The sequence below is a fragment of the Vidua macroura genome, chromosome 34 (genome assembly GCF_024509145.1).
Source record: "Vidua macroura isolate BioBank_ID:100142 chromosome 34, ASM2450914v1, whole genome shotgun sequence".
Lineage (NCBI taxonomy): Eukaryota > Metazoa > Chordata > Aves > Passeriformes > Viduidae > Vidua > Vidua macroura.
In genome coordinates, this window is record NC_071604.1 from 643,879 (window position 1) to 654,835 (window position 10,957).

A 10,957-nucleotide genomic window follows, 5' to 3' on the forward strand; every position below is an offset into this window, starting at 1 on the left:
CTGCTCCTACAGGGCTCCTTTGCGAAACACACGAGCGCTTTCTGTTCCAAGAGATAAGAAAACAAGCTCCGTTTTATATCCCTTCCCTGTGAGGGTGATAACAGAATTTCAGAATTCCTGTGGACTCTGATCTCCAAATGGGGGGCACCCGGTGAGGAAACAATTGGCTGTTGGGATAAGTAGCTTAAAAAATAAGGAATTAAAAAAAAAAAAAAAAAAAAGAGTGGAGAAAGGGCTCATTTTCTTTGGCTGCATGGCAGGAAACCAACTGCCCTGTCCCCAGAGAAACCAGCTCCCGGGAAGGAGGGAAAAATCCCCGCTGGTAAAAGCTGAAAGATTTGCTGGGGAAGAGGAATCGATTTATTATTTTTTTCTTCCTGACTTTTTAGAAAAGGCTGATTGTGCCGGACATTTAAGTTTGTTTTCATCTCCATTTTTAATCCCGGCTGCACAAGAGGGCTTTATCCCAACCTGCAGCTGCACCTTGCTCTTGGGCACAGGAGCTCCCGTGGCCTTTGCCAAGCCGGATTAATGTCAAGTGGCAGAGCCGGGCCTGGATCCTGGAGGCCTCGTGCCAGGGGATTTATTTGGTTTATTTTGCTGCTTCGTGGTGATTTTTCAGGGGTTGTTTCTGCCATGGATCAGGCCCCAGTTCTCCTGAGTGGTTCTGTTCATGGAGAGGGCCCTCGAGGTGTTGTCCTCCCTTTCCTGCACATCCTGGGGCTGGATGGAGGCGCGGAGCTTGAAGAGCTTTTGTTTGGGAGGAACTCAGCCCAAAGCCGGGCTGGAGGAGCTGGGCCAGCTCCGACTCCTCACCCCAGGGCTGCGGTTTGACAAAGCTGAGTTTAATCCCTGCTGGGTTCTTGCTTTCTCCAGCCTGGGAACTCCTCACAGCTCCGGAGCTGACCTTTCCCAACAAAGCCCCTTTGTTAGGCCAAGCTCAGGCCTGCAGGGCACCTTTATCTTCCCTTCTTACTACTCTTGATTTTTATTGATGCCATCACCAGCAGCCCTCAGAGGAGCCGCCTGGACTTTGTTTGGAGGGTGATTAAGAACAAACAGATCCTGGAAAGCCGAGGCAAAACCTTGAGCAAGAGGAAACTTGGCAGCGGGAAGAGCCGCGCCGCCGCCAGCGCTGAACTGGAGTCCCCAGAGGCCAGGGAGGAACCTCCATTTCCATGGGGTGCTGAGCCTGAGCTGTGGGGAGCGTGGATGGAAACAGGAGAGGGCTTTTCCCTCAGGTGGAGCTGCTCTGGGGAGGGTTTTCCTGGCCACCCGTGGACAATCCCAGCAGAGGGCAGCAGGAGATGCCCTCGGCAGCCTTCGCTCTCCCAGGGGTGCTGCTCCACAGGACCCAGGGCTCGGAGCAGGGCAGGGGGACACCTGTCCCCCCCGGTCCCCACCTTGGGACATCTGGCTTGAAAGAGGCTGTTTTGGGGCTGAAGGAGTTAGAACTTTACTAGAGTTGAGTTGGGACTTATTAAAAGCTAAGCTGGGACTCATTAAAGTGGTTGGGATTTATTAAAGAGGCTTTTTTTTTTTTTTTTGGGCTGTAGGAGTTGGGACTTATTAAAGTTGGGAGTTATTAAGGAGCCATGTGGGGGGCTGTGGGAGGTGTTTAGTGGGAACAGAAGCACCTTTGGGTCTCCTCTTGCCCTCCCTGCTCTCTGGACGTCTCCAGCCCTTCGCCTCCTCAACGTCCTGGGTGTTTTTTTGGCAACTCTCACATTTCCATGAATTATGGTGCTGCCATGCACACGCTGGGGTCTCGGTGCACTGTGGGGACCAGGCAGGGCACTGGTGGCACTGGCAGCACTGGGGGGTGCCCAACCTGAGCCCCAAATCCCCGTGAACCGAGCCAGGGAGCCAAACAGAAATCCCAGGAGGTGCCGCTCCGGCAGAGGCAGCGTTCCCGGCCGGGGTGACAACAGGAAGGGTGGCTGCTGTCCCTTGCTGGCCTGGGAGCTGTTTCCTGGCTCCTAACGAGGGATCTCGTGGCACAACAGGCTGGGTAGAGGCTGAGTGGGAGGAGGAAGGCTCTGGAGGAGGTGGGTGCTGGCACAGCCTGTGCCGTGACTAATGCCAACACCCAGGCCGGGCTCTCCTGGGGCACAGCTCGCTCCTCTCCGGGGGAACTCAACCCTGGAAAAGCTCTGGAAGTGCTCTGGAAATGTCACTATTTGCAGGACTAAAGTTTCCTGGTGTGGAGCCTCGAGCTCTGTTCTGGGTTCTTTGTTCTGAGTTCCCTTCTGGGTTCTGGGTTCCGTGTCCTCAGTTCTCTCCTCTGGCTCAGCTCCTTCCCTGGTGCTCCTCAGCCGCTCTCTGCTTGCTCGGGGCTCTCCAGAGCAGCCCTGGAATTCCTCCTGGAGCAGGGAGGTGCTTCCTGGGCTGCTGGGATTTCCCAGCTGGGATTCAAGCCCCTCTGGGATGCTTTTCTCCCTCTCTGGGATTTCCTGCGCTGTTTTCTCCTCATCTTTCCAGCAAGCTGGGCTGAGCTTCCAGGTGAAACCAGGCTCTGCTCTCCAGGACCTGAGGATTCAAGCAAAGCATTCAGGGATGCAAAATAGCTGGAGCTGGGAGCAGGGTGGAAGGGACGTGCCCCAGATGTGGAGCTCTGTCCCTGCTCCCTCCTGGACTGAGCTGGGCCTCACCCTCTGCAAGGAACAAAACCAAAGAAGCTCCTGCATCCCACAGAAAAATCCTTAACTGGGCCATTTCCACTGAATTTTGCTTCTTCTTAGGGCCCTTCCCCTGTCCAGAAAATTTGGAATTCAGGGAATTTAAATTATCTGGTGGAGATCTTTCTTAATTAGACTCAAATAGACCTGAAAGCCTTTTGATGTATAAAAGATGTGAGGTTTCCAGACTGTTCCAACCTGTGAAAATCATTGGGCTTGTCCTCCGTCCAGGAAAAAAAAAAAATCCAATTTTTAAAGCTGAGCAGTGATTACCTGAGGATGGAAAAGGTACTCAGGAGAGAGGAATTATCTGTGAAATCTTCTTAGAGCAGAGCAGCTGCTCGTGGGCATGTTCAGGGAATAACCCTTAATTAGAGCAAAACCACCCAGGAACGGTAATGAGGTGCCTTTGGAGTGGTTTCACCTGGTGAGAAACATTTAAATTAGGGTAAAAAAGCTGGTAATAAAGTGTAATTCACCTTTTTATACCCCAAATGATGGTGGAGCTGTGTGGCTTAGGGAAGGCTGTGGGATGGGATGGGATGGGATGGGAACTCCTGTTTTTGGGAGAAGCAGGAAAACCAGCGCAGCACTGCAGGTAAGTCAGGGTGAACACACGGCTTTGTACCTGGCCTTGCTGCTTCTGCTGAAATAAAGGTAAAGGTGGATTTTTCTGTGAAAAGCCAATTTCTGCACAGGGAGTGAGTGGGGCACTGCTGCCTCCCAGCCTTCCAATCGAATTAAAAATTAGTCTGAAGAAGCTGGAATGTTAAAGGAGCAGTAATAATAAATTCTCCAGTGGTTTTCAAGTGCTGCTGTTGCCGTTCCTGGACAGGTGAGGACAGGTGGGAGGCCCTCAGTCCTTTCCCGGCCCTGCCCTGGGCCCTGCCCTGGCCAGGTGAGGTCACGGGGTTTGCTGCATGTCAAAATTCAGTCTGGATTAAATTCACCTCCCTGCCTGGATCAAATCCTCAGGCCCAGGGAAGCCGGGTGGGGAAGGAGCCCTGGGCTCTGTTCCTGAGGGGTTCTGCTGGGCTCAGCTGCACCTGCCCTGCTTTGGGGTCCCCGTGACCCCAAATCCCCCTGGCAGTGCCCGAGCTGGGCTCAGGGCTGGGCCCTGGCTGGTTTTTGTGCTGACACAGAGCTGGAGCTGCAGGAGCCTCTGATTCATCCCGGGAGGGCTCACACCCAGCCCGGGCTCCTTCCCCTGCTGCCGATCGCCTGGGGGGGCTGGGGGGGCTGGGCACGTCTGGGGGAGGCTGTGGTGGTCCCCAGTTCCCACTGGGGCTCCCCCATCCCTGCTCTGGTGTGAGGATGGAGGGGGTTCAGAGCTCCAGAATCAGGGGGATGGCCAAGATTCCCAGTCTGGGGGGGCTGAATGCACCCTTTGGGTGCTTCCTCAGGGTCCTGGGGCACAGGGGAAGCACACGGGGGGTGTGCAGGTTTTGGGGGGGGGGGGCTGCCCTGCCCCAGCCCCTGAGAGGGGGTCTCTGGGATCTGCTGTCATCTCCCCAGGGCCGGTGTTTTTCCCACCCCCCATGGGAAGGTGGCCCAATATCCCTCAACAGGGGAAACTGAGGTGTGGGGGGTCCTCAGCCCATCCCTGAGGACACTTGAGGGGGGCTTGCAGGGTTTAATTTCCTGGCCTTGCTGCTGACCCAAGGGCTCTTCTACCTCCCTTCGTCCTCCTGCGTGTCCCCAACCCCTCCTGGGGACCGCTGGGGGAGTGAAGGTGCCGCTCCCCAGGCTCAGCTGGGACTGCAGCTCCAGGAGTGCCAAAATCCAGGTGAGGCTGCCCATCCCCCCCGGCCAAGGCTGCAGGACCCTCCGGGCTGGGATCGAGCTGAAGCTGGGATGGGGCAGCTCCCAGGGAAGAGTCTCCCACCTCCCTGGGGGTCCGCGGTGGGAACCTCCCTTGGCAGCAGAGCAGGGGCTGGATCTGGGGAGTGGGGCCAGGGTGGGTGTCCCCGTGCCCTGTGTCCCTGTGCCCGTGTCCCTGTGCCCCTGTTCCCATCCCCGTGTCCCTGTGCCCCTGCCCCCGTGTCCCTGTGTCCCTGTCCCTGTGTCCCTGTGCCCGTGTCCCTGTGTCCCTGTGTCCCTGTGTCCCTGTGTCCCTGTCCCTGTGCCCCCCTGTCCCTGTCCCTGTGTCCCTGTGTCCCTGTGTCCCTGTGTCCCTGTCCCTGTGTCCCTGTGCCCGTGTCCCTGTGTCCCTGTGCCCTGTCCCTGTGCCCCTGTCCCTGTGCCCTGTCCCTGTGCCCGTGCCTTGGCCGGGAGCTGCTCTGGCAGAGGGTTGTGGTGGAACTGGAAGAGCAGGGCCAGAGCCGAAGGTCAGGTGAAGGTGTGGGTTTGGCACAGGTGAGGGGCTGGGGAGTTGTGGGTCACTTTTTGAGGGCACCCGTGGAGCTGTCTGGGAGAACTGGTACGGCCGGGGTGAAACCGGCGCCGTGGGAAGGCCTGGAAGCACGGGAAGGATCGCTCCCGCTCCTGCCAGCCCCGGGATGGACTCCCAGCTGCACCTGCTGCTCTCCCCCCTCCAGCACCGGTGCCCACTTCTCCTCCTCAGGATTGATTTTTCCCCTCACAACCCACCAGTTCCCACAGGATTCAGGGTCTGAGCCCTTGCTATTTCCCTCACCTTTTGGGATGAGTTTGTGTCCAGCTCGATCCGTTCTCCCTCCAAAACTTTGAGACTTGAGCCGATTTGCACCCAGGATTATTTTTGTTTTAAACTTTCCTTTATTTGCAATAAATAATAAACTATAATACAAAGATCTCAACACAGAATCCAAAAAAAGTCTCATTCTTTGGGAATAAAAAGGACTCCCAGCACCAGGAAAGGTGAAAGAGCATCTACGAGCAGCCCCTGGGCTGGGGGTAGCTGCACCCCCCTGCCCTAAGCAGTTGTTCCCCTTCCCCCAGGTGTTCCCATACCTGGGCCAGGTGAGGTGCTCAGGTGCCCCAGCGTGGGGTGTGGGGCCCTGCCACGGTGCAGAGCCGCACGGGGAGGGCAGGGATGGAGCCGAGGGTGCCAGGGCCTGGCCCAGGGGCTTTGTGGCTGGGGGGGAAGCTGGAGAGGTTCTAGAGCTCATGCAGGGGTTCTTTACACACACACAGAGCCCGCGGCCTGCCGGCACCCCGCGGGGGCCTGGAGGGGAAGGCTGTGCGTGAAGAGTCAGCAGCTGCAGCTGGGTGTGGTGGTCGCCTGGCTTTGGGGCACACACGAGCCCACGCGTGGGCCTTCCTCCCCTCCCTCGGCTCGGCTTTGCCAGCTGCTCTTACGGCGGGGTCAGCTCCATGGACTTCTTCCTCTCCTCCCGCTGCTCCTCCCACTCCTCCTCGGACTCGTAGGTGCCCTTGATGATGGCCACCCTGTCAGACATGTTCATGCAGTAGGGCACCAGGATGTAGAAGTAGAGCAGGGAGGCCAAGCAAGCCCCGAGGATGGGCCCGACCCAGAACACCTGGAAAGCAACGGGGACGTGGTGAGAGCAGCTCCTGGGGCTGAGCTCCAGCTCCACCGGTGGCATCACCATCCATCCCTGCTCCGCATCTCCTGCCGCGCAGAGAGAGGAAAATACCTGTTCCAGAGACTTCCTGGGCTGCAACCCCCTCAGCCTGTGCTCACTGAGGGCCAAACCTGCTCTCTAAGTTTGGGGCTGAGCTTGCAGGAAGTGCTGGGTGAGAGGAAAGACCAAGCCGGGCTCCTCCGTGGGCTTCCTTCCCCTCAGGTGATGCACCAATGGTGCTCAGAGGGCACCGGGGCTGATTTCCATGCCTGGAAGTGTCCAAGGCCGGGTTGGATGGGGCTTGGAGCAGCCTGGGCTGGTGGAAAGTGTCCCTGCCCATGGCACGGGGTGGGACTGGATGAGTTTTTAGGTTGTTCCCACCCAACCTACCCTGGGATGGGATCATTTCTGTCCCTGGCTGGCTCTGTGCCAGGGGATTAACTGCTCCCGATGCATCAAGGGGCAAAACCTCCCTCGTTCTCCAGCCCCTTTTAATCCTTCCTGCCTGTGGTGGGCTCTGAAACCCCCAGCCCCGCCATTCCCATGGCAGTCCCTCCCTGTCCCCACGTGGCCCCCACCTGTCCCTGTCCCCAGCGTCACCAACACCCACCCAGTGCACGGGGCTGAACCTCCTGGTGACGACGGCGGGCCCGAAGGAGCGGGCAGGATTCATGGAGCAGCCGGTGAAGTAAATCTGGAGGTGTGGAAAGAACCCTGGGTTAAGGAGCAGATCGGAGCCACCCTTTGGGAGCAGGGGCTGAAGTGGCCCCTGTTCCTGGAGCAGTGTCTCAGGTCCAGAGAGCTGGAGATGAGCCCTCACCACCAAAGACCCCAAGATCTCCTGTGTTTGCTCCTCCAGAGCAGCTCGCTCAGGACCAACTGCACGAGGGCATTTTGGGAAGCTCTGTGCTCACAGGACCCCCACCCTGGACTCACCCCCACCAGGTGGCCCACGGTGACGGAGAGGCCGATGGACAGCGCGGGGGAGCCGACGCCGCTGCGCCGGTTGTCCGTGGATGCGAAGATGCAGGCGGCCAGCTGGAAGGTGAGGATGATCTCCACCACCAGGGCCTGGCCTGGGGTTATGTTGTTGTTGAGCTGGAACCACGAGAGTGACAGTAATTAACCCTCCCAGGGGCTCGGCATCGCCGGGAGGGCTCCCGGCTGCTTTGCTGGTAGGTTTGGGAGGGTGAAGCTGGAGAAGAAGCCCCCCAGGGCCCCTGCCCAGCCCCTGCTTGAGCTCCCTGCTCCTTCTCTGAAAGGAAAAAATGATCATTCTTTCTTTGCAATTCTCCAAAATCTTTCTCTCCCCCGAGCCTGTCCCTTTCCTGGGCTCTCCACATCTCTCTCCACTTCCCATCTCCACAACACTGAGTGCTTTCCCACCAAATCCCTTTTTTCCTGCATTTCTTTGATCCTTGCAGGCCGTTGTGCCCTGACTTCTGCCCTGCACTTTGTGAAGCACCTGCCCAGGAGGATGAGGAGCAGCTGGGATGGGGTGGAGGGAGAGGGTTGGGATGAAGGTCATGGGCTGGGATGGGCTGTTGTGTCCCAGTGACTCTGCACAAAACCCTGCGGACTCTCAGGGGAACCTGACCCCTCTGGACATGGAAAGGACAAAGTGACCCAACCCATCACAGCTCATTTTTTATCTAAATCTGGCTTGTTTGGGATGTGGAACCTGTGGAATGAGAGGCATTGGAGCTCCTCATCCCAGCGACCGATCCCTCTGCAACGTCTGTGCTGCCCCCCGGGCTCCAGGCTGTCCGTCCCACCGCTCTCATTCCAGATGTTCTCCAGCACTGCCCCGAGGGTTTCAGGCCATGCTCCATTCCTGCTTATCTCAGAGGGTCCTGCTGTCCCTCCTCCTCCCCTGGGAGCAGCCCCTCGACACCGTCCTGCCCCTCGCTCCTTCTCCAGCTCTTCCCCACCACTCTCCCCATCCGTCTCCGTTCCCAGCTCCCCCAGCGCACTGGTTCCAGTGGGCTCCTGCTCCCCCTGCCCATACTGGTCTGACTGGGCTCTGCTCCCTCCCTTCCCCCTGCTGCTGGCACGGCTCCTGTCCCGCGCTAATCTCCAGGTGGAGAGGCTGCGCTCGGGAACATCTCAATGGTGCGGGTGACTCACGGGGCCCTCAGGACAGAGGAAGCTCTCATTAAAGGAGGGAAAAACATCCCACTCGTCACTCGCACAATAAAGCCGTCATGTCAGAGCTGGGCTTCACTCCCGTCCCATTCCCAGCCCGCTGTGCGTGCGGGACGGAGCGCTGAGGATCCATCCTGACGGATCCTCCTCCCCGCGCCCGTGCCGAAGGAAAGGCAAGGGAAGAGGGGAGCGCCCCCGGGCCGGGACTCACCGCGTTGATGGCCAGGTTGCCGCGGGTGTTGGCGGGGGTGACGCCGTAGAGGATCCCGGCGCCGGCGATGGCCCCGACCAGCTGGGCCACGACGTAGAGCAGCGTGCGGAGCAGGGAGATCTGGTTGCCTACGAAGAAGGCGATGGTCACAGCGGGGTTGATGTGGGCGCCGCTGATGTGGCCGAAGGCCTGCACCAAGGTGCCGATGGCCAGCCCGAAGGCCAGCGCGATCTGCAGGATGCTGGGCAGCGCCGACGGCCACTTCAGCGCCGAGCCCAGCCCAATGAAGACGAAGATGAGCGTGCAGAGGAACTCCACAAAGACGGCTCGAGCAAAGGCCAGGGTTAGTATTTCCTTCTTCATGGTGGGAGCAGGTGGAGAGCAGGCAGGGAGGAAGAAAGTTTAGGATTGCTCTGTGTCCGGTCTCCGATGTGTGCAGCCGGGTGTAGGGCCATGCCTATCTATATATGCAAGAGCAGCAGGAGCTGTGTTACAGGGTGGTGGGTGGAGCCAGGGGATTAGCCAGTCCTCCCCAATTACCATGTGAACCTGCAAAAGTTTCCACCTGAAAATGTGTTCGGAGCCTCTTGGTGAACCTGTGACTCAGATATTGGTGGTATTTCTCTCCTTTCCCTCTGCAAACAAAGAGCCCCTATAGGGTGTCTCTGTGGTCGTTAAATAACGAGGTTGCATAACGAGGCTGAGCTCCCTCCTCTGCTTTTTGCTTTTACTGCCTCTCGCCACGTCCTGGGTGTTCCACTAGCACAGGTGTAGTTAATATTTGCTCCCTCCCTTCCTTCCCTGTGCTTGCACACTCCTCCTCTTGGAAAACCCTTGTTGGGCTGGAGGAGCTCTGCTGGGGCTGGGCTCCGGGTGCGTTCGATTTCCATGGAACCTTGAAATGGAAAGGAAAATCAAACACCTGGAGCTTCTCCCAGGCTGTCAACAGAGCTCAGCTCCAGGAAACAAGTGGTTTGTGGTTGTCCAGGGAGCAGGGGAGAGTTTGGGGGAAGCTTTGTCCATTTGGGGAGCTGTAGATGAGCTGGAGCTTCCTTGAGGTGCGTGGATAGAGTAATGGCATGGAGAGGGCTCCTGGTACAAAGCCTGGCTGGGAACCTCTGCTCCCTTTCCTTTCTGCTGCTCCTTCCAGAGCACTGGAGCAAGCGCTGGAATTGGGGTGTGCAGCTGGGAATGGTGTCTCCTCCCCTGTCACCCCGTGCCCTTTCCTTTTCTTTCTGCCTTTCCAGCTCTTGCTCAATGAGCAGTGATTTTGCTCCTGGGAATGCCAGCACCAAGGCACAGGCTCTGCACGGACACAGGCTGTTTACACGTCTCCTTTCATGTTTCTGGGGCGCTGCCCTCCATCCCAAACCCATCCATTGGCAGATGCTTGGCTGGCAGGGAGGGGCAGGGCAGGCTCTCGGGGCTGTGCACATGGAGCTGGTGGGGACGGAGGTTTTGGGGTGGAAAAGGTCTCGGGTGACACTTAACAAAGAATTCTTGGTTCTCTCATAGTCCTTGCAGCCTTGTGCCAGGATATTTTTTTCAGATGGGTTTGGGTGCCAGATCTGCTCTCCTTGCTCGGTTGATCCCCTTTTCCTTTCCCAAATGATGCCCAGGCTGGTTTTATCCCTGGCTGCCAGGTCCCTCTGCAGGGGCAGCCATGCTGCAGCACTCGGGGAGCAAAGCTCTGCAGGCAGGACATTGGTAAAATCCTCCCTAAATCCAAAAAGTTGGATTCACTGCTGCCTTCTGAGGAGGCTGTCAGGCCTGGGGGAGGTCAAACACCTGGAGGACTCCTGTCCACAGCAAGGAGAGGGGACTTCTTGTCCAAGACTGGAAATAAATGAGCTTTTCTCTTCCTTTGTACCCAAAATCCTGAGCAAAACAGACCTGGAGGGCCTCGAGGGACTGAGGATCTGTTACAGCCTTAATTCCTGATAATGGTTTTCTCCTGGATCTGCTGATCCCGGGGCTGATTGCAGAGTCAAAGCCCAGATCTGTTATCCTCGAAACACCTGGTCCGTTGGCGTGTTTTGGTGAAAGTTTTGCAAGCTGGTATTTCAAGACACCCTGGCCAGATTCCAGCTGCTGTAATTACTTGCCACTTCCCTTCAGCCCTGTCTGTGGCTCCAGCTGGATAAAATGTTCCCTGTTCCCATCCTTCAAACCCTTCCTCGATGTCCCCATCCTGGATCTCCCTCGGTGGCAGCTGCATTGTGCTGTCCTCCAGCACACTCCTCGCTTCAGCTGAAAAGCCAAAAATGTGCTCTTCCAGCCTCCCAAGTGTGGATAACAACAAGCAAAATCCTGCAGCTGACTAGGAGATATAATCAAATAGGGCTGGGAATGACAGGGAAACTTCCGGAAAGCACACCGAGCAGAGCCTCTGTTCCCGAGGCACTTCGGGAACCTTT

General features: G+C 57.6%; 1 protein-coding gene across 1 annotated transcript; it reads right to left on the reverse strand.

Moving 5' to 3' along the window:
- Nucleotides 1-5,391: 5,391 nt before the first annotated feature.
- Nucleotides 5,392-8,963, reverse strand: AQP5 (aquaporin 5). Its single transcript, XM_054001979.1, has 4 exons — nt 8,541-8,963; nt 7,121-7,282; nt 6,795-6,878; nt 5,392-6,139 (listed from the first exon to the last, which is right to left on the reverse strand). Exons 1-4 carry the CDS (start codon nt 8,901-8,903, stop codon nt 5,954-5,956), a joined length of 795 nt encoding a protein of 264 aa, XP_053857954.1. The 5' UTR covers nt 8,904-8,963; the 3' UTR covers nt 5,392-5,953.
- Nucleotides 8,964-10,957: the final 1,994 nt, after the last annotated feature.

Bases quoted from the DNA above. Each gene is read 5' to 3' on its own strand.
- AQP5 (XM_054001979.1), bottom strand. From the start codon at position 8,903: ATGAAGAAGGAAATACTAACCCTGGCCTTTGCTCGAGCCGTCTTTGTG. The intron at 7,283-8,540 runs GTGAGTCCCGGC...TCGTGGTTCCAG, and splicing joins GCAACCTGGCCATCAACGCG to CTCAACAACAACATAACCCC. The intron at 6,140-6,794 runs GTGGGTGTTGGT...GTTGCTTTCCAG, and splicing joins GGTTCAGCCCCGTGCACTGG to GTGTTCTGGGTCGGGCCCAT.